The sequence below is a fragment of the Henckelia pumila genome, chromosome 4 (genome assembly GCF_033568475.1).
Source record: "Henckelia pumila isolate YLH828 chromosome 4, ASM3356847v2, whole genome shotgun sequence".
Taxonomy (NCBI): Eukaryota; Viridiplantae; Streptophyta; class Magnoliopsida; order Lamiales; family Gesneriaceae; genus Henckelia; species Henckelia pumila.
This window is the reverse complement of record NC_133123.1, coordinates 139,870,090-139,893,734: the sequence shown is the minus strand read 5'-3', so window position 1 is coordinate 139,893,734 and position 23,645 is coordinate 139,870,090. Positions and strand designations below refer to the sequence as shown.

The window sequence follows — 23,645 nt, the reverse complement described above, 5'->3', positions numbered from 1 at the left end:
AATTGGATCGAAGAACGCCTCCACGACCACAGACTCCGCCCTGTCCGGTCTTTTCCCATACCAAAACCCGTCATGCTCCGTCGGAATCTGAGCTTGACATCTGATCGGAGAAAATGTTAGTAGAAGAAAGAAACCGAGAATTCTTAAGCTATCACTGCCGAAATCCATGCTCTCTGGTTTTGTTTGAGGTCAACACTTAGCAGGGGAGATAGCAACCTACCAAGTGTTTCATATATGGGACATATATATATATTCAATTTGTGGCATATGATATGAAGTAAAGTAGGCATTAATTATTTCTTTTAATAAAGGACTAGGGAACGATTTTACTTTTGTAAATACTCTCGTGCGCATGTAATATAATAACGTCATATTGGTAGTTAATTTTTTTTTGAAAATCTGAAAAGAGTATTAAATAAATAGGAATGGAGAGTGGGAATGCATAGAGTGTTTTTCCACTTTAAATTAATAAAGCATTAGGAGAATCAAATATTTAAGGATTTCATGCTCCATATCATCAATCAAATATCTTATTATTCAAATGTCTCATATTTCACAATTATATATCTCACAAACTTGGTATTTATGAATCTCACTTTCATTTTAATATTATCTTTATTTATTAATTTTAATAAAATACTTTTTTTTGAATAAATGTATCTCTACTTTAATTAATTTCATCTGTAATTTTTATATCTATTTTTTAGTAAAAAAATAAAAATATTTAACGGTACGATAAAGTAATATAAAAGTTTGATAACTTAGAAATTGCATGCACATTGTTTTATGGGTCTCATGTTCTACATCATCAATCAAATATCTCACAAACTAAATATTTATGGATCTCATGACTTTCACTTTAATATTATTTTTATTTATTCATTTTAATAAAAAAAATTACTTTTTTGAATAAATATATCTCTATTTTAATTAATTTCATATGTAATTTAATTTCCAATTTTTAATTCAAATATATAATTAGAAAATAAAAAACTTATTCTTTAATACACGTAACTTAATATTAAAATGTTATTTAAATATAAACGATACGAGTAATACAAAATTTTGACAACTTAGAAATTGCGTGCACATATCAAGTGTTCTTTTATGATTATCACATATCAACAATATCTCAAAAGTAAGACAATTTAATGTCAATTATTATCTCATAGAAATAGAATGAGATATTTCGGCTGCTTGGGGCCGGTTTTGTTACTTGAGCTTGTAAAAGCACAGTACATGTTTACTGTTCCCAGTAACGGCTTCCAAGCTCCCATTAATTTTATTCTAAGCCCAAAATTTTGGTAACCAAAGGATCAATGATTTCCCTCCATTTCTCGTAGTCGAGTGGCGACCCTGCATCTGGTACTGGGAATCCATTGACGAAGAAGGAAGGCGTGCCGTAAACCCCTCGTATGCAACCATACTACAAACAAATTAATATAATTTAATTTGTTAGTACGTATAAGCTATTTCAATCGCCCCCTGATTCATACTATAGCTAGGATTCATCGTCTAGTAACCAATTGTATGGGAATCCATCGACTCAAAAGTTTGTTGTTAATTGCAATTTGATGCAACTTTCATCATGATGCAAATGCCACATCTGGTTTCGTATGTAACGTACCAATACAGTTCAAATGCAAAACATAACATGCTTAAAAACAAAAAACAAAACTTAACTTGACATTTTACCTTGAAAGCAACTCTTGTTACTTGATCAGTTTTGGAGTCTGTGAATCCCGATTTGATCGCAGAAAGAAACGAGGGACCGAGTTCCTTGATCACAAACTTTACTATTTTATCCACGACTGATGCTCTGGACAGGTTCAATGTCGATGAGCCATAGAATTGCTCCTGTTCCAGACGACTTCCGATTTTAGCAAAAAAAATAAATAAATTAAATGCTTATGAAGTGATCACTCTAATTACCTGATGGTCGAAAAATGCCTCCAGTAGACTGTAGGTGGCTGTGGTGTTCAACTTATTTACGATATGCAATGCACGCGAAGAGACAAAGGAATTGTCGTGGTACCTGAAACATATCAAATCTGATCATGTATTTTTCAATCGACTTTCCACAAATTTAAACATCTATTTTTATAAGTGTTTTGTGTCCCTGAAGAAGGGGAAGAGAAACAGAGAGAGAAAAAGGGGTTACTTGACTTCTTTCTTGAACTGTAGCAGTGTCGATCGGTGCAAATTCGTGAGCATATTTGGTGACAAATTTGGATACACAAATGAATATCCAATTCTTAGTCATAAATCATATGTGATATCCACTTAATTACTTCCAAATTATTCTCTCTTATGAATTCCATTTATTAAAACAAATATATGCTATAAAAGTAAAATATGTATCCAACTATTCACTCACGGCAAAGGGAAAGTGTGAGCGACCAGCGTAACACGAGAGCCATAGTATTGAACGACTTTCTTCAGAGGCGGCCACGAATCCCGGCTGTCGGGGCAAACTGGATCGAAGAAAGCCTCCACGACCACAGACTCCGCCCTGTCCGGTCTTTTCCCGTACCAAAACCCGTCATGCTCCGCCGGAATCTGAGCCTGACATCTGATCGGAGAAAATATAAGTAGAAGAAAGAAACAGAGAAATCTTAACCTATCGCTGCCGAAATCCATGCTCTTTGGTTTATTTGAGGTCAACAAATAGCAGGGGAGATAGCAAACTACCAAAAGTGTAGTGTTTCATGGGAAATATATATTCAATTTGTTGCATATGATATGATGTAAAAAATGGAGGCATTATTATTTTTTGGATGATGCTACATGTATACGGAGGGTTATACGTTGGGTTACACGTTGCACTTGAAATTACATAAATATCTTTAATGTATTTTGGAAAGATTTTTTTCAAATCAAATGGAAGGATAATTTTGTAATTTCATGTGTAACGTATAACTCAATGTGTGCATGTACCATTTCCCTTATTTCTTTCGTAAAGGAAAAGTGAATGATTTTACTTTTTTTTTTTATTTAATTGCGTTGGTGTGAAGCGAAGGTATTCCTTTCATATATAGAAATCTATTTCCCAGTTGAAATATTTATTACTTCACAATCGCGGTTTGTGTTTTATTAAAAGGACTGTTTCGTTAATTTGATCTTGATGTATTACCTAATATTATCAACTAAAATATTTTTAAATCATTAAATTTAACGCTTACGTTGGCAAAAAGGCTTACTGTTTCAACTTCCATCATTTAAGATCCATTAATGAAAAATCAAAATATGTTTATTTACTTAAATTTAGTCATGCCCACTAAATATTAAAGTTGCGGGGACAATAATTAGATCTTTTTTTTTTCTTCTTTGAACTCATTATAATTACACCATATCCGAATAATTACATTGGAAATCAAAGTAGGAGACGGAGTGACTCATAGTCTCATCCCTTCCGATCAGTCATAGAAATAGTTTTTCTAGCCAAGACATGGACAGCTTTATTTGCTTATTTATATGCAAAAAAACAAAACTACAATAAAGAAAATCCTTGGAAATAATTATAAAATCTTTTAAAACAAGGCACTAACCCGAAGAATCATGTTCCATATTGTTCAGCGCCTCAATCACCACCTTATCATATGATTCCACGAGAATATGCGAAAAAATTTTAGGGTGTATTTGCAAAAGATTGTGCTTTTATAGAAGTGATTAATTTATAAATTAATAAAAAGTTAAGAAAAAACAAAATTTGGTTGTGTTTGAAAACAAATGTGAAAATCTAAAAATCAAAGTTAGTTAGTGCTTGATAAATAAGTTATTAGAGTGATTTTAACCATTGACCATTTTATTAGAATCGCTTTTGGAGAAACATATAACTAGCTTTTGAATTTCAATTAAGTTAAGTATAATTAAGCTAATATATAATTTGGGTTTAAAAAATACACAAAAGTTATTTTTTTAAACCAAAATCTAACAATTATTTTTTTAGTGATTGCAAATTTAAACTCCCTATATATAGACCGGAATCACTTGGTTTTCCCGACAATCATTTTCTTATAGGTATTAATGCTAATGCTAATGACAAAAATCGAATCTAGGGCCAATATTTTTTTTTTGAATTATGTGCAAGTTGTGTATGAAGTAAATATAAGATCAATAAATTATTAAATAATTATAGCCTATTTGTTGATAACCTACCTCACAGTCGAATCGTTCAAAAATTAAATTAAATTAAATATGGATAATAACCAAACTGAAATTAAAACAATCGAGAAATGAGACTCAAATGGTTGGATTCTAGTTTTACATTTTTCGAAATCACCTACTCTTAAACTTTTTTCAAATAAACGTTTTTATCTTTTATTATAAAAGTGAATATATATTTTTAATTTCATGATCGTGTATACAAATCGTGTGTGTCTTGTCATCCTTGGCATTGAAGAAACGTCAACCTCGCAAAACTGCAAAAACAATTTCTGTTCGTCTTTTCATAACTCTCATTTTGTCATTTCTTACCTGAATTCAATGCACCTCAAGTTTACTTATTATAGGCAAGAGCCAAACAGAGGAAATGAGATGATACCTCAAAAGCATTGTTCTGTTAGCTAGTGTATTTAAGTGTGAAACATATAAATTTTCTTCAATACTATATACATTAAAAAATATCCACCTTTTGGATATAACTTGAGGTGTTACATATGGTTGTAAATGAATCGAGTCGATTCGCGAGCTAAAATTATTTTGTTCGATAGTTTGTGAGTCATTAATGTAAGCTTTGGTATTTTAATATAACTAAAAAGGTGCACGTATGTTACACGTAAAGCCCCGAAACTTTGAAGTCTAATATCATGAATGATAATTTCAATAATTAGATAAAAAGTTGAAACAAATATAAATAATATTCTGATATTATTTGATAAATATTGAACTCAAATGAGTATTTGAATTAAAGAAAATGAAGTTCAATATAATGTAGGCAATTGTATAAATAATAATGTTTATTAGACTTATCTTTTTTCTTGGTTACGCATTCTACTTTTGTTACAATTTCTTTTTTTAGCACTTTATTTTTGCTTTTTGCTTTTTTCTTCGTTGCTTTGTTGGGTTTTTCCAACTTTTTAGGCATATTTTCAATTTCATCAACTATTACAACAATATGTTATTATTTATATTCACTGATTCACCCATCATAAACAAGAATTTGTAGTTATCATTGACCACGTCATCCAATGAATCAATAACCTTTGCTTTATATGACGTAAGCTACATCATTTATCAAACAAATTAATAACACACAGAAAAATATGTTTACTTTATATAATTGTAATTGGAATTTTTACTAAATATTTATATGTGCTAGCTATATAATATGAATCTCCTTTTGGATGTTGATGCAGTCTTGAATATGATGTAGTACTCTTGAATATGATGTCCAACGAACGTTGCAACAACATCATCGAACATTGTGATCCTAGTAACATCATCTACATTGATCTCTACCAACAATGATAATTCATGTCTTGAAATAAAAATTAACATTTAATTAATTTTTGTTGTTAGTATATAAATTTGTACAAAAAAGCTCAAAAACAGTTTTTTGTCTTTTTTATAAAATTAATTGGATGCGATAGTTACGTTGATAAAAAAATATGAATAACATCACTACATGGAGAAAAGAGTTTATTCTCAAAGGCAAATCAAGGTTTAAAGGATAATTGATTATTTTAGTAATTTAATGGCATGGTAAAACTAATTTTTCAGTTAGTTCAAATTGAGCACATACTATGTGAAAATTGTAAAGAAAGATCAATAAATCAAAAATATATATTAATATGAATTGAAGATTAAGAATCCATCATCAATTTGATCTATTTACACGATAATGACTAATAAATAGATAGAGATAAAATATATCAAAACTGAGAGTTCCAAAATCAAGCCATTTTCATTAGTTGGTTGATTACAGATGACTTAAACTTTGTTTCAGTATGACAGAAATTAAATCAATCACATTTATTTGAAAGAATAAAATTAAAAATAACAAGCTAACGTTACCTCAAATATTAGTTCTCGAAAATTGTGGATTAGATTTGAGAAAATGAGTTCATGAATACTTGTCCCCAGCAATGCAGACACAAATCAAGCGAATAATGAATCTTAATGGTTACATATTGTAAGGCCCGAAAATATTAAGTTATTAATGACGGGATTTAAGATTTAAATTACGAATAAAAGTGAAAAGATGGATTTAAGAATTTATGAAAATTAGAGATTTCAATTTTGGGTCAGAAATATTTAATTTGAGGATGAAATCCGAGCAAGGACCCATTTGCAAATATTGAGTAGTTCAAGGACTAAAATGCGATAAGGTCCGAAATGATTTAATTTCAATTCGAGAATATTTAATTTAAGAATATTTAGAGTTTAGAATTAAATTCTATTATTCTTAAATCATTTAGAATTGAAATTGAATTAAATCGCTTGTCCGGGGACTGAATTGCAATTAAGCCAAAGTTCAGGGACTAAACTGCAAATAGGCCAATATATCTAAATTTCACTCTTTTCTTAGCAATTCACGTGGGATTGAGCAGAAACAAGGCAGAGAAGTCTGAAAAACCAATCCAACGCCATTTTCATCATTTCAAGCTCCGATAAAAATTGATCCGCCCGGTAGAATTTTCGATTGAGCATATATTTGCGATCACAGCTTCGAGTGCTACATTTTGACGTAAGTTTTATGAAGTTCTACCATGTATGAATTTTATGGTGGTGTTAGAATTAAGATTTGATTGTATAAACATGTTCTAGAATATCCGACGATAGCATATCTAAGACGGATCGAGAAAAGATCGTCGTTTGAACATGTTTTGGATTTTGCGAAGATTTTTTCGAAATCTGAAATTTGGGACTTGTTATGTACGTTTATAAGCTGATCATTTGGTGATGATATTATGTTTAGAGCATAGTATTGAGTATGTTTATGCTTTAAGAATTGCCGACTTTGAACCGTTACGCCGCCGGTTTGAAATTTAATCCGATATCAGCTATAGACTGAATTTAGCAATAAATATCAGATTGATAATGATATTGAGCATGGTTTACACTTCATTTCAGTTGGAAATGGAAGTTATCGAAGTCGAATCGACGAGTTCGAGTCGTTTGAACCATTCAAGTTGAATCCAGACTCTGATCAACTATCAACGTCGAATGAGCAAGCATGAAATGAATAGAAATTAAATACGTCATCAGATTTGATGTTAGCAAGATTGAATATGTTAAAGCCACGATCGAAAGGTATGAATCGACATTATTCCTGCCAGGTAGAACAACTCGAGAACGTGGTGGTTTTCGAGTTATCTTGAAATCACATACTTAGTTGTTTCAGTGCTCTTATGTGATTTATATGAGTTTTGATGCTTTGATTGATTATGTGATTATATGTTCAAGATGTTTTACAGTCTTTAAAGCATACAGCTTATGTTGCATTCATCTTGAACTCCAGCCTGTAAAGCATAAGGGCAAATTAGCCTAGATTGCGAAATGACGTTTGGAGAATTATAGTTGAGTGGCATGGATTGCAGCCTTCGCTTTCAGAGCCAGAAGACTCTCTATAATTGCACCAAAGTTAGAGGATTAAAATACTTGATGCCGCCTCGATTGGGAGTGTCGGCGGTTTGATAGTTATTTTATTCCTCGGGATCCCAAAGAACTAAGCTTTATTGATATCAGATTTGATAGTCTTTTCCTTGGCACATGCATTGCATTTATGCATTAACCTAGAGTTTTCTATGGTTTATATTATGCAGTTATAAATGCTAGCATGTTGTGATACACTATTCTAGATATGAATGTGTGTTATTGCTTTAGATGAATCATTATGTGTTAAGAGTTTAAGCGGCGATGATGATTCTATGAATTACATGTTATTACATGTTTTATGATTTTAGAGTTTTATAGCATATAGATTCCATATGCTTTCATGATGTATATGCATGTCTTTCATACTGAGATTTATTTTCACCGGAGTTATCCGGCTGTTGCTTTGTTTGTATGTGTGCATTGCATCAGGTTGGGGCATGATCAAGCTAGAGTTGGCTTGGATAGATCGAGAAGAGTCATAGCATGTGGTGACTCGGGTTTTAAGCAGATGAATTGTAATTATTATTTGGTAAACATGTTAGAAAGCAAGAACCTTTGTATAGGTTGTTTTTGTCAAGTATTGATATATATTTGAGAATTCATGTATTCTAGATCACTTGATATGAGTTTGAATGCATGTAAATAATCTAGAAGCATGTTTAGAAGTTTATATGAAAGTTTGTATGAGATTTGGAATCAAATTGTACAGCAAAGTTGCATTTTTATTTCCTGGACAGAGTGCCCGCTCGATCGGGTAAACTCCACGGATCGAGCGCGGCCTGTGTTTGAAAAAAACAGAGTATTGAGCTTTTGGGCTCGCTCGATCGGGTGATTTCCACCGATCGAGCGAGGCCAATATGAATTCAGACCCGAGAGCAGGATTTTCTTGCTCGCTCGATCGGGTGAATTTACCCGATCGAGCGAGGTGCTCAGTTTTAAAAAAAAAAATAAAAAATTTAGCTCTTGGTTTGAATATTCTTTTATTGATCGATTAATTGTTTATTAATCGTTAATTGCCCTAAGATGAGATTAGCAACCCGGGTCCCCACACATATACATTGCGATGATTTGTCAGGTATAATTAAAAAGCAAATGACATATTTTTTGGTGCGTAAAACTAAACCAAACTTCAATTCATGTAACTGTAAAAACATGCATATTGGAAATATTTGTGTTGTAATTAGGGCTGGAAAAATTCTAAAAATTTTCGATCCTTCCCGATTTTCAGCCCGTTCCCATCACAAATTTTTCCCGTCCCGAACTTTTTTCGACCCGAATGGTCGGGATTTTTTTCGACCCGAATATATTAATAATATTTTTTAATTAAAAAATATAATTTTTTTTTATAATTTTATGTTTTAATATTAATATTTTATAAGTATCTACCATATAATTATTTTTTTAATATTTATATTTATCTTTTTTAATATTAACATTGAGTTATAAATTTTTATTTTGTTTTTTTATTATTATGAATAATTATATGTTTTTATTGTATTAATCAAGTAGTTGTTTTAGTTTATTTGTAATATACTAAGAAGATGTTTTAGTTTTTAATGGTTATATACAAAGAAATTTTAATTTATTTGTAATGTACTAATAAATTCTTTGAGTTTCTTCATATTTTTTTTAAAAAAAAATTCATATAAATTTTTTTTAAAAAAAATATTGTTCGTGATTACCCTCTCCCGATCCGACGGTATCCCAAATATTCGGGATCCCAAACATTCGGGTCCCGACACTTATCGGGTGCGGGATCGTGAGAAAAAAATATTTCAATTCTTATCGGGACGGAAATTGAGTAAGGGGGTTACGGGACGAGTCCCAACCCAATCCCACCCATAGTTGTAATAGCAAAGTAATCACTCCTTCATCATCGATGAATACCAATATTCATATAGTTTTTCCTCTTTAAAATGTAATTTTTTAACTTTGACGTGATCACATATCTCGACATATATCAACCTCTTTGTTTTTGTTTTTTATTATCTAAGTGGAGCATGTGTATTTAATATTATCCCATTATCATTAAATTATGGTCATTAGTAATCAGTGTTATAAAATACTTGATTAAGTCTCTCTTAATTTCGTTTAAGCTTGAAGTTTTACGAAAACAATTCGCTTCGACCAAAAGCGGTAAAAACGGTCAGAAATAAGTTGATCATGTCAAATGTCGTTAAATATGCTTAAATGTGATTTTTTTAAAAACCAAAATTGATTAATAGGACGAAAATAGATCATAAATTAGCGATTTTATTAGTGAGTGATTGTTAGCAATGTTAGAAATGTACAATATTGTATGGTTAAGTGTAGCGATGATGTGAATACAGTACATATTGAGGGATTTTACAGCTAATGTTTTAAATTAGACCAATTAATTTAGTTTATGTTCGATGACAGATGTTATGAAATGAATGATGAAATAAATTCTATTAGAATCTCACAAAGAATTAATGCATTACATTTGAACTTATTATATTTATTCATTATTTACTCAGTTAATTTGTTTGAGATGACTATAATAATAGTTTAAATTAAAAACGTTTTTTTACGCTTAAGTGTATGCTAAAGATCGTAGTAATCACGCTTAAACTTAAAAAGTTTAAAACTTGACTCTCACACTTCAACAAACTTCACTTTTTTTAGAACCTTGTTAGTAATTAATTAATTATCGAAGAATAGGTCAATTAGTATAGTTGGGTAATTAATGAGTAATAATAATTAAGAAGTAATTAATAATTAATTATGGAGAAAAAGGTCAATTAGAAAAAAATCACAAATGAAATCCATATATTTACAGGAGTTATAGATTATGAATTATAGATTATAGAATATTATAGATTATATAGTAAAAAATATATATACATTTCGAGCTTTTCAGATATTTCAAACTTCCGAACATTCATCATTGGATCTTAATGTTCAAAAAATAGTTCGAATAGATCGCTCATAAATTCAAACATTTTGAATCGAATTTGAACTTGAACTTCATTTTGAGCTAGCTGAACTCGAGCAAAAAAATTTAAAATTTTCGAGCTTCGAATCCATACCTTAAATTTATGCTAATTACTGAGCTCGATTCGATTCATTTACACTTATTATTATTTATTACATGAGAGTAACATGAAATAAATTTATTTCCCGTCAAACAGTCCCTTACAGCCTGGACCCCTGCCATCCCATCCCATCCCATCCCATCCCATCCCACTATATAAATCCACCCCCCTCATATATTATATATATTGGAATTTCTACCATCAGCCATGGTGTGCGCCACGCTAAATCTTCCATAAAAAAAAATGCTGGTTTCGATATTTCTGGCTCTGTTTCTACCGTGCGCCGGGATGACAGCGGTGTTCCTGGTGTACATTTGCTTGCTGTGCTATGCAGCAAGCACCAACAATGGCACCGGCAACGGCCAGGAGGATCAGTTCCCGCCACCCGTGAAACCCAATCAACACAACGGCCTCTCGGATTCGGATCTCGAAAAGCTCCCCGAAGTCACCGGAAAAGACTTGATTCTGGGCTCCGACTGTGCTATTTGTTTGGACGAAATCGAGAACCAGCAACCCGCGAAAATGATTCCGGGTTGCAATCACGGATTTCATCTGCATTGTATCCATGCCTGGTTGTCCAAGCAACCCTTTTGCCCGGTTTGTCGGGCCAAGATTGGATCCGAATTCTTCCACCCGCCCGATAATGATCCATGTTGAAGAGTAGAAAGAACAAGGATTAGGATTTGTATTCACATTCTGCTTCTTAAATTTTGATTATGGAAACTCATCAATTTGTGTCTTTCATCTCCTCCTTTGTACATTAATTTTGAATGAATTAATTATGCAATTATATAATTAATTTAAATATATATATTATGTAGATGGGAATGTTAAAGTAGCATGGCACGATAAAAATGAGAAGAAACGAGGATGGTTTGTTAACAAAGGTCAAAAGGAATGAATTTCGTGCACACTTCATTCTCCAATTGTATAATTGCATTTCATTAATACTTCAAATATAGCTGAGCAACAGATACAATAAATTATAGTTTACTTTTATTTTAAAATAAGTAATATAATAAAATAAATAGAAATAAAACATTTAATGTCATTTTAGAGTACGATATTTTGAAGCTAGTGAGTACTAGAGACTGGCGAAAAAAATATCACTCGATGGTATGTGTTGACTGTTGACGAAGTGATGCGCCATAGTGAACTCATTCATTAACACATTTACTTGAGTAAGTTGTATTTCACTAATTGCAAGATATTTACAGCCTAACACCGTACGTACTTATTAGGCAACCACATCATTAATTACGTATTAGAAAAGTAATTATTTAATTCAAATCATAAATGGCTAGTTCTCCATAATCTTCATTCTAGAATAGTCAATTTTAATTTGGTAAGTTCAGTGGCATGATTTTTATTATTTTTTTCCTTTTGAAATATAGTACGTATACCTTGTATTTTTTTCCCATTCTTTTAATTTTCAAACAAAATATTTTAATTAATTTTATGATAAAATTACTCGAGCCTATCTCCTAAGTCCTATCTTGGCGTAACCCAATTACATGATTGATCAAGTTAAACTTGAATTAGTTTATTTGATTTGATTTTGCAGAAAATGCATAAGTTTTGTTTTTTTAACTTCCTAATTAAAAGAGGGAATATTCGAAAGTTATACGTTTGGTAGTTAATAAATACTCTCGTGTGCATTGGTAGTTAATTTTCTTTGAAAATCTGAAAAGAGCATTAAATAAAGAGGGAATGGACGAGTGGGAATGCATAGAGAGTTGCGTGCACAATGTTTTTCCACTTTAAATTAATAAAGCACTAATAACCATGCAATCTGCTTTCGCAAGACAAGTGTTCGATTTCAACTTTCAAATCTAATTTTGGAAGTAAATGACTAAATGTGGCGTCAAACTGGCTTCCACCAACGGTGAAAAATTATAGTTTAAATTAAATTTTGTTTTCCCTCATTTAAAAGTTTCTGAAAATTTATAGAGAGAAAAATTATATTCTTTCTATACGATAAGATGTGATATTCAACATTTTGTATAATATTATGTTTGCTTCAAGTTTTACGATAACTAATGCTAAAACATATTTGTATTATTTTCATCTTTTAATTTATTATTCAATCTTTCATCGTTCTATCTCATGAACGGTAGAGTATCATTATATCTTGAAATGCATATACCTCTTATCTTGGAGAAACAGTGAATACTTGCCATTTTCTTGCTACATTTTATCAAGTAGTTTTAAAAAGTAACTTAGTTTAAGGTAAGGCGACCTAACTTGTTACTTGTTAGCAGCCCACATAGGAAGTTCTTCACGTTTCTGGTAACATGATATGGTAGTGGTACGGACTAATTCATAAGATGATATGAAACCAACTATAGCAAATTATTAATAACTAAGCTTGGCATTAAAAAAATATCTTTATCATGAGTCAGACAGCCTTCTCAACTAATTTTTGTGGCAATTGTTTCTGTAGTTGACAAGAAAGTAAATTTGATCAAAAATACAACCCGGGGATGGGGATGGGGCACACCGGAGCAGATTCAGTCAGCATGATCCCGGAAACGTACGATTTTGTGAATGAAAGCCTTCTCTCTACGGTATCTACAAAAGAATATAAATCACAACTATTAGAAATACCTCACCAAAACTTTGACATCTAGAATAAATTCCAAAAGAAATCGCCACTTCGTCTTTGTTCTTGAATCAGCAAAAGAGAAGACTGAAACTTGATCAAGTAAGATCATGCAAGAGGAAATTATACTTACATTGCTATACCAGCTACACAGAAACACACAAATCCAAAAGAGAAGTGAATAGGGAAAGACGTCCAGAAGTTATCTCGGTTCAGATATGTTTTCTCGAGGATGAGAGTGGCAACACCTGAAAGTAGTAGGTATTCAAAGCCGGACGGCAAGCAACTGCTGAAGGGAAAGGAGAAAGAATCCTGCAAGCAAATAAACAAGAGATTTTTAAAATCTGAAATGAAATATGGACCTTATGAACATAGTCCAAATCAATGAAGGTCAAGCTATAATATTGGTGAAAGAAAATTGGGGTAAGTCGCATAGGATGTAGATGTACCTTGAAATATCTTTTGATAAAAACGGCTGAATAGATTATCCTGAAGATCATATCTTTGTAATGGTCAAGAAGCAAAAAACTGGATTGTAAAATCATTGATGACCAAGGTAATCGCTACATTGTAGTAAAATATAATATTGAAGCCAGAGAAATCCTCCGAGCATCTCAACATCCATGTCTTCAACTTCAAATGGCTTTAACATAATTCTTACCATAGCTATGATTCTCAGGAAGCTGTGCCAGACCCCCCACCCCACCCAAAAATAAATAAATAAATAAATAGAATAAAAACATTAAAATGTACTCAGAAGGCTGACATGAAGATCATAGCGGATACCCAGATACTGAATGGAACATATTCTCTATTTATGGCTTTCTCAAAGAATTTAAACCTGAAGGATACTCAAAGAATTCGCAAAGATTAATCCAACTGCGCCTGCTGATCGTATAAGCAAGACATTCAAGACTAGATAAATCAGTGAGAAGACAAGTAATGAGTCATTTGAGCGCTTAAGTTGATTCTCTGTTGCTACTGCATGCAAAAACGCTTCAGATGTCCCTGACAACAAAAGAAAAAAAAATCACCTCAATTACTAACAAAAACTTCTTGCAAATCAGTCAAACATAATCCAGAGACATGCGGCGAAGCCCACAAAAACACATGAAACTACTGTTAATCGCACAAAAGATAAGTTAACCCCCAAACTAGATAAATAAAGTTATATACAATATTATGGAATGTAGAGAACAAAAACTTACCATTCATGGCTAAAAGTATCACATACAGGCAATAGTATTGGAGTGCTGTTGAAGCCTCTCCATCACTCCACTTCCGACCATACAACAATCTTATAAGAGAGTAAGAATAACTCGGACCAAATGCAATAACCATCAGACCTGATCATATAAAAAAATAAAAAAATTAAAGAAATAACAGAAAGGCGTTAAATAAAACTCATGCATTTACTTCGAAAAGTTTCTTTTTTGGACTGTTTGGTGGCTCTTGCTAAAACTTTGTTGAGAGCACAGTTGGAAATCTTTGTGGTGATGGCTTGGGTTATTTGGGGAGAGGTTTGCAAATGGAATCACAATTCAGAGAAAAAGGTACAACAGAACCTAATGTTAGTTGGAGTTGTGCTTGGCTAGATAATTACCGACTTGCTAATGTGGTCTGTAATGGTTCTGTGGGATTAGGACATAACCTGACTTCTCATAGATGGTTCCCTCCAGAAAGTTGTAAGAATAGATGTGGATGCTGAAATGGATCAAAAAACAAAGAAAGGAAGTCTGGGTGCAATCATTCGAAACTCTGATGGTTTGATAGTAGGAGCGAAAGCTATGGTAATTCGACATCGGGGCTCGGTGAAGGGAATGGAATTGGAAGCTATTAGATTTGGAATGGAATTCTGTCAACAAATTGGTGTGTCGAACATTTATGTTTTCTCTGATTCTTTGTTGGCGGTTCAAGAAATTACCAAGCCTCAAGAAGATCTAGGCCAAGATGCTGTCATCGCACTGGACATTCGAGAATTTATGCAATCTGATCAGTTCGTTTCAATTCGGCATATGGGGCGACAGGCGAACAAGGCCACACACAGCCTTGCTAGACAAGCTCTGAAATCTAATTCTAGTTTTGAATGGTTTCAAAGAGGTTATCCCAACTGGCTTTGTCGTATTGTAATGTTGGATTCTATCGGTTCTTAGTAATGTTATTGGTTTTTTATTCAAAAAAAAAAAAAAACTCAAGCATTGCCAGCCAGCCATAAGGTTAATACATACAAGGTAGCAAACTCTAAATAATCGGAGTTCCAAACAATACTTTCATTACCGCACAGGAAAAAAAACAATGATTCATTACAAGACAAAATTTTACCTATGAGCAAAACAAGCTTCAGAGCATCTGTCAGACGCATGCCAAGATTCCTTTTTTTCTCTCCGTGATCCCCTGCACAGACATTAAGATAAAACACTAACATAGTAAAAAACGAATGCAACCTAAATTAAATGATGCCGATAGAAACTGGAAATGTTTGACCTCGTAGGAAATGATCGATTTTTTTCCAAATTCATTTAATAAATAAATAATGGGGAAGTCTATTAGCACATGATACTCTGTTGATGTGAGATGTTCACAACTGATATAGTTTCAGCCACTATGGTAAACTGCAAACAAACTCAAGAACATCTTTCTTATTGACAGTGATGATGCAGGACCACCTGCATCAAGTGATAATAGCCTAAGGATTGGTAGTGATGCACACCTTATGTATCTAATCATATATTTCAGAATCTGAAAATGCAAATATCGGCAAACCAACAGAAAACCTTGATCAGCAGACAATATGTTGTGCAGTGGTGAATGACAAAACATTGAGTTGAAAAAATAATTCTTTTCCTTGGTTTTAATAAAAATGAAATAGAAAAGAGATAAACCTGATGCAGACCTTGCAAATGTAGCATATGAACTTTCTTCAAAGGGAAGAAAAACCAGTCTCACTACTAAGCTCCCTGAAAGATCAAACTGATACATTTCAGAATACTCAATTATGGTGTGATAATTTCTCACTAAACCTGGAAATTGAGTGGTTCGTCGACACCAAGCAATTATAAATACAAGCAAAAGGTGTCATGAATGACCACTTACCTAGTTTGTCCACAATTCCATACACTGCTTGGTTATATGGCGTGTCCAACCACACAAGGACCATCTTTTCACCTTCCTGAAGAATCAACTTCCGGAAGGATTGAAGAGTGAAAATCAAACACATGTTTGCAAGTGGCCGGTCATAAGCCATCATATTCCCGACTCTGCACAAAATCAGCAGCTTACAATGAAAACTGAATATAATGACTTCTATCACTTCCGAAGAACTTTGCCATTCAAATTAAAGATTAAATATTTTGCTCCAACATTATAGAACGTAGAGCAATACCGGAATGGGAAAAGGACATCATTTTTATAAACTCGAAATAGAAGAAAGTATCCCCAATAACCAAAGAAAATAAATGCTCCATATGCTGTCTGGGACAGGGAAAATACGATTGCTTTCTCCTGAAAATAGAACCATAGTTGTTCATGTTATTTAAAAAATACACGCAGGTTAAAAAAAGTCAGATTATAATAATAGGATTTAGGACTACAAAAGATGGAAGATTATGAAGAAAGGAAAAACCGTGGGGAACCATAAAACATATAGGTTAACATAGGATATTAAAAGCAGCTCTCAGGTATGTCTAGAGTTCCAATCAAACATTAAAAGAGCAAACAATAAGAAATTAGGGATTTATTCAATTCATTTAATAACACAAATGGTCAACTATGACTTATCATAATAAAGGAATATAAAGATCCTTCGCGTTTGACAATAAATGCTTATCATAATAAAGGAATATAAAGGTCCTTCACATTTGACAGTACATGCAAATAAAATACCACACACCAGGTCAGGTTGCTTCAGGATGAGGAAATATGTCGTAGTACAGCGTGAAATAGTAGCTGCAGTTTCAACTAGCAACCGCAATCGAAGAAGAAGCATGGTCTGGGACAATATATAAAAGGGTTCCGCCAGAAGCTCAAGTACACATGCAAAACCTGCCTATGCAGGAAAAAGGAACCAATCAAAACATCTCAACTAGGCAGAGAAGCATAAATGAAAGATATAACATAATGAATATGGAACCACGGCATAAATTACTTTCAAATGCAATACCTTTCGTTATATAAGGATATGTAGATCTTAAAAGAAAGTTTTCAAAATTTCATTTCATATTTAGATATGTGAATTATGAGATTGCACAATTAGCTAACCGTTAATCAAGATAGCTTGTGCATATGGACTAGAATAACTTAGGCCTTGCCACCAGAATACTAGCAAGCATGCTACGATTGTAACAACTGCACCGAAAGGGAAAGTTAACCAAGCCATTTTCAAAATCTTTGCGGCATTCGTTCCTGTGCCTGAAACCCCATCACTGCAAAATAAGGCTTAGTCACTTACAGATGTGTACTTCAGATAAATAGCATAAGGACTTTAGTGGGCGTAGGAGAACATCCGTTTATATTTAATTCGGCACAAAGTGGCACTAGACTCAATCATTAATCTATTAAAAAATTAAGCTCCATTCTAAACAACTTGAAAATAACTTCGGATATCTTGGTAATATCATCATAAAACATTCATTTGAAGTTATTAACTACTTGAAGGAGGAAGCAACTCGGGGCAAAATACTGAATCCAACCAAGTGGATGAAATACGTAGAAATGTTTTGCACGGATGATGAAAAAACATGTTCAAGCCTTACAGTGGCATCATTGGAAACATCCAAGTACATACCATCCAATATCTGCCCTCATGCACGCACGCCGAAACCCCTCTCGGCTGAGAAACAATACACAGGTAACAAAAAGATGAAACTGAACAGCATACAACTGCATTTTGTCAAGAAATAAACAGAATTAGGTAAAACTTGAAATTATTGATACAACTGAATCACTTGTATGCATGTTAAAGTTTCTAGATGAGATGATTCAATAAAAGCTTATCATTGAAACATGTGATTCAACAATTGCAACTCAAAAGGACAACTAAAATCTTCCAGCCAACTAGAAAAAAAAAAACACTAAATGGCATGCTACGAATATTTTGAAAGATATGGCCGCCTCAATAGGAATTATAAGCCCCGGACATCATTCAAGAATTAACAACATGATTAGCAGAAATAATAATGAAATATAAGACTCGGTGCCTGATAAACTATAAATTTAACAAACATAATGCTCTGAGTTCATTTGCTCCACTCCAATTCTGAGACACTATTTCGGCCCAGAGCATTTCAGTGCTATTTTTCATAACACGAAACAGAAATTTTGAAACTAGTTAATTCCAATTCAAACATCATTCGCAAGTAAGAATTAGTCTAATCCTTGGGGACCAAAATTAAAACTTTAGACCATAAACTATGCAAAAACTGTTTGAATTCCGACATGGATAATTTCCAAATGTCTATTCTTATCCCAGCTTCACAGCAACAAAATGGAATTTTCCAAAACTGCATACTCCGACCAAATATATATGGAACTTAACTCAAGAATTTTCATATTACCGCATAATCTTCCTCAGTCAAGTGTCTGACAATCCAGGAATTGAAAATGAATGGGATTCCCCTCGATAAAAACTGCGTAGCTACACATAAGCAAAATCATTATAATTACAAGATCCTAAGACAAACAGTAGCGAAGAAAATTGGATAGGATTGATAGGACTGTACCCAATAAGTACTTGAAAGTGCGAGGCAGATTGGCACCTCCATCTCCATTGGAAAGCTTCGACTTTGACATCTGGTAAACAAGTTCTCAGCTGGATTAATGGCGCCGAGATATCGTTTTAGTCGTCAATTTTCCCCATTGACGATAAAAAAAAATACCAAGTTCTCAACTGGATCCTGTGGTGGATATATACAAAAACGGGCCATTACCCAGGGCCCGCGTTTGGGCCAAATAGTGGTGCTAGATATCTCGAATTAGGGTTACAAGATCCGACTTCTCATTCTAGTGGGCTGGCCCAACATATTTAAAACCCGTTCGATATATTATTTTATTTTATTTCTACATAGAAGTTTATAAGAGTCCGTTTGCTTTCAAAGGTTTTTTTTTAAAAATAAGTGTTTTTTTGAGTTAGTTTTTAAAAACACTTTTTTAAGTAAAAATTGAAATAATTTTTGTTTGGATAAATATATTGAAAATATTTTTTAAAGTTGAGTTATAAAAAAAAAACATCTGAAAAGCTACAACTATGAGCTTTTAAGAAAAACACTTATTTTGACTTAATTAAGTGCTTTTAACAACACTTTAAATTTATCCAAACATATTTGAAACAATAAAATCATTTTTTTAAAAAAAATATCACTTTTTCTCTTTTGGCTTCTTAAACCAAACACACTCTTGATTTTGGAAATACTAGACGCGTTCGATTTAAAAACAATAAAAATAGTTGGGAGAGATAATTACTTTGGAACTTGATATTTCGTCTTGAATTTGGGATCTTGTTGTCAAATAACCTACAAAGCATCGACGTTTAACTCATATTTATGTACAAAGAGTAGATTAATAATTCAACAAACGCAAGTATAAAACCATTTCTTACTACAATATGAAAAAGAAAGCAAGAATGATATTATTTTGCAGAAAAATAATCCAATGAAAAATAATTAATATTTAACTTCATTTTTTAGGAAAATTTTGTATTTGAAATTCTTACTTATGATTATGGTTATTATTATTTTGTGGCGTGGTAACTTGTCATTAGAGCTGTCAAAGTCGTGGTAATCAGTTCAAACAATTTACATTTAATGTAAACATAATTTTCAAAGCTAGCTGCAGATGGTCGGAAATTCCCAATGAAGAAAAAAGCATGGGCATTTTCGAAAAGTTCTTTCATCTCAAAAACATTCGAATATTGATTGTATTTCTATAATATTTGTGAGATATATTTTCTTTTGTAGTAAGAAAGTGAGTGTCTGTTTAAAATCACATAGAAAAGTTGTAATTTTCTAACGACTGCAGTGAGATATAAACACCATTTGTTTTGAGTGATATGATAAGTAATTCATGGATAAGTAATATAATGTAAATTAAAAATAAATAAGAAAAATTAGTTAATACATTATTTGATTTGATGGATATATTATAATTTATTTGATTTAATTGATGTAAAATTATTAATTAAAAAATAGATAAATAATATGACGAAAATAAAGCGAAATTGATTGGGATAAGTTATACATAAATTAATAATACATCAAACCAAACAAGGCCTCTCGTTGTCTATTTAATTCTTCATTTTCACAATTTCTATCTCAAAAAACTCATCAACTCAGATATCCATTGGTGGACAATTTTGATGTTTAATCGATTTCACAAGTGATCGATAATGTTTGCATCCCTTGTCAAGTGAAAATCACCTCTAATTCAGCTTTGGATTTCCAATAACATCAACTTTGAGGATGTTTTAAATTCACTTCAGACAAGGAAAACTTGAATGGGGGGAGCGTGTGTGCAGGATAATCAAGGGAATGATGTTTCATTCGAGCAGTTCGTTGCAACTTTAATGCATACTTCAACATATGTTGTAAACTAAAAATAAAAAGATTCCCACCATAAGAAATAGTCAATATGAAGTAATCGATTAAACAAAAGGATCTCAATCCAAATATGTCTGATATCACAGGAATCACAGCAGGTGCTTCCAACTCACAAAGAATCAAAGGCATTGCAACAAACAAACGAAAACCAAACTACAAGCATCAAATGCTAAAGAATTCAAAGGAAAAATATATACCCCCAAACAAGGAAAAAAGACACAGACCAGAAGTAGCAAACTCAGTTATTTCTGTGTTACACGAATAATCAACCTAACTAGTTTAATGTGAATCTATGCGTAGTTCATGATCAACCCAACCATAAAAATGGATCCTATTTGCAGGAGGCTGGTGCAAGAAACTGAGATATTAACAATTGATATAAAACCTAGATGCCAATTGGCAAGGAGCCTAATCGGAGTGATTTCAAAATTCGGTTCGAAGTTACGTTCCTCACAAGATTGACTACTGAGTACTGAGTAACGAGCTGCACTAAAAAAATTTTAATAAACCAGACAATGTGAACCAAGAAATACATATAGGCCATCACCAATTTAATATAGACTTTTATAATCTATTACTGCAAAAAAATTTCACAAAATGGATTAAGAAGCAGAGCATTTGTGTTCACAATGTAGGTCCTTAGGATACAAGTAGCAATTGACATTCATTAAATACAAAACCCAAACCTTCTAAAGGACAGAACCAGGGTCCTCAAAGCAAAATCTTGAAATGAGCTCTAAGATCAGATCCTTAGCCTTGCAAGCTGTGACAGAAAATGTGAATAAGAAATTAATAGAATCCTACGAAAAACGATGTTTCCAATAGAAAAGCAAATGCCAAAAATGGAGTCGAGCCCCGAGCAACGAAAGTGGATGAGTTCGGAACTGAAATGGATATTTAATATCCACTGCAAAACAAGATTCATAAAAATACTCTAATTCGAACAATCAAAGCTAAAAGAAACAAGAAAAACCCAGCACAAATCAACTTCTCCTCCATCATCTTTCGTCGCAGAGCCCAAAACACATCATTCCGACCATAGAAATTTTACCATTTCACGAGAGACCTCTTTCTGAGCTCTAATTCGCCTTTAAAGCCAATAATTTCGGACAAACAATACTCTCCCGTGGAACCACCTAGAAGATGAGAAATGAGCGAGAGAAAGGAGACAGAACGATTAGGTCTAGGGAAGGCAGATTTGTGAGTGGAGCCATTTACCAGGTGACCCGACCCATGACTCATTTAACCCGAAATTTGATCCGTGTTTTTTCCTCAAAAGAAATACTCCCTCGTTGTCCTCTTTGAATTTAATTCCAAATCAACTGACTTACTTTTTCGGATTCTTAAAAATTTCAATTGCATTAAATTTGATTTCATGCATGAATTTTTAAATCTGCCAAATTTGAATTTCAACTTAGATAAATATGCGCCTTATTTTCTCGCCAAAACTATTTTTGAATTTTTAATGGACAATATAAATTGAAATACTAGTTTGATAATCACAAGTTCAACAAAAAAAAATGAACATTGAACCACAATTTCACTCATGACCGATTGTTCACAAGATGAATTAGGATGTAGGAGATGCGGATGGTTAAAAGTATACCAGATTTGTGTTTCGGAAGATGAATGTCTATTTTTTTACACATTTTCCAAGATAGAAGGAATACAATTAATAACAGGTTTATGTATTTTCAAAAACTAGTTAATAGCAAAAAACCCAAATGAAATAAGGGTATAGTAGTAAAATAGGATAATAAAAGCTTACTAAATATAGTATATGCCTATATATTTGATACATATGAAAAAGGAAAACAAGACATCATATATGAGACGGGGGGAAGTACCTCTTATTTGTTTTTAAAAAAGTGTAATTTAAGAACACTTTTTCAAGAATTTTTTTTTATATAAATCTTGTCCAAACACATTTTTTAATTTTTTTTACTTGTAAAACACTAAAAACGTTTTTAAAGTTGTTGTCCAAACATAGCTTATAGGGTTTTTTTTTTTTAACCTTGGTCAACTTTTTTTTAAAAAAAATGACATCCTCTAGTGCAATTCATATCATTTGGGGAGGTCATTTTTTTTAAAAAAATATTGATCAAGGTCAAAAAAAAAATATTTGTTTGTATCCCTCAACCTATAGATATAATATATACAATGTATAAATGGTATTTTCCAAGTAATGAGTTGGTTCGAGGAATATTGTTATGAAGATGGCATGAAGCCGGCAAAACTTACATTTGGCTTAAAGCAGTTTTCTCCCTTTAACGTCGCAAATAATAATAATAAATAAACCTTCCAAGTTGGGTGCAGTATGTGTTGACTTCTTTCAAAATTTAAAATCTCGACAATTTTCGGCACCTTAGCTTATTCAAAACCGCACAACTTATATTATGCTGTTATTTTTAAATTCCATTATTTAAATTCCAACTAATGATTCCATTAAAAACTAACAACAAACATGTGTGTTTGTGTTTGTGTTTGTGTTTGTGTTTGTGTGTATGTGTATGTATACATATGTAATGTTGAATATAAAAACACCTTAGCAGTCTATAAACTCGTATTTTTGTAAATATCCCTTTCTCCAAATAAATAATTCTAATGTTTCCCTCTGTTTATAATAAATAAGCCATATAAATTACACATTTTGTGCAGAGGTTTAAGTAATAACATTTTTGCCTTTTCTTGTAGTCTCATATGACGAGAATCAATCCACCGAATAGAGGTCAACAAGCTAAGAAGAATCAAGTTTCATTTGCAAAACACAAATATATAATAAATCAATAAAGACACAGT

The 23,645-nt window shown here is 32.3% G+C and overlaps 3 protein-coding genes across 4 annotated transcripts; 1 reads left to right on the top strand and 2 right to left on the bottom strand.

The window, feature by feature from the left end:
- Nucleotides 1-1,019: 1,019 nt before the first annotated feature.
- On the bottom strand, nucleotides 1,020-2,696 carry LOC140866695 (uncharacterized). Its single transcript, XM_073271727.1, has 4 exons — nucleotides 2,378-2,696; nucleotides 1,933-2,035; nucleotides 1,696-1,857; nucleotides 1,020-1,426 (listed from the first exon to the last, which is right to left on the bottom strand). Exons 1-4 carry the CDS (start codon nucleotides 2,638-2,640, stop codon nucleotides 1,283-1,285), a joined length of 672 nt encoding a protein of 223 aa, XP_073127828.1. The 5' UTR covers nucleotides 2,641-2,696; the 3' UTR covers nucleotides 1,020-1,282.
- Nucleotides 2,697-10,943: 8,247 nt separating this feature from the next.
- On the top strand, nucleotides 10,944-11,312 carry LOC140861887 (E3 ubiquitin-protein ligase ATL23-like). The gene has a single exon (XM_073264888.1). It carries the CDS (start codon nucleotides 10,944-10,946, stop codon nucleotides 11,310-11,312), a length of 369 nt encoding a protein of 122 aa, XP_073120989.1.
- Nucleotides 11,313-13,013: 1,701 nt separating this feature from the next.
- Nucleotides 13,014-22,045, bottom strand: LOC140864244 (uncharacterized). Of its 2 annotated transcripts, XM_073268290.1 has the most exons (17): nucleotides 21,898-22,045; nucleotides 21,533-21,609; nucleotides 19,714-19,763; nucleotides 18,975-19,044; nucleotides 18,810-18,889; nucleotides 18,041-18,135; nucleotides 17,515-17,678; nucleotides 17,147-17,298; nucleotides 16,640-16,758; nucleotides 16,351-16,514; nucleotides 16,140-16,214; nucleotides 15,580-15,651; nucleotides 14,466-14,603; nucleotides 14,110-14,265; nucleotides 13,707-13,759; nucleotides 13,391-13,569; nucleotides 13,014-13,226 (listed from the first exon to the last, which is right to left on the bottom strand). In XM_073268290.1, the coding sequence occupies exons 4-17, from the start codon at nucleotides 19,042-19,044 to the stop codon at nucleotides 13,166-13,168; spliced, it is 1,578 nt and encodes a 525-aa protein (XP_073124391.1). In that variant the 5' UTR covers nucleotides 19,714-19,763; nucleotides 21,533-21,609; nucleotides 21,898-22,045; the 3' UTR covers nucleotides 13,014-13,165. The 2 variants fall into 2 exon arrangements, 1 of the variants encoding a protein (XP_073124391.1); XR_012144168.1 differs by lacking the exons at nucleotides 13,014-13,226; nucleotides 19,714-19,763; nucleotides 21,533-21,609; nucleotides 21,898-22,045 and having other exon boundaries at nucleotides 13,476-13,569; nucleotides 13,707-13,940; nucleotides 14,099-14,265; nucleotides 18,975-19,131.
- Between the last annotated feature and the right edge of the window lie 1,600 nt (nucleotides 22,046-23,645).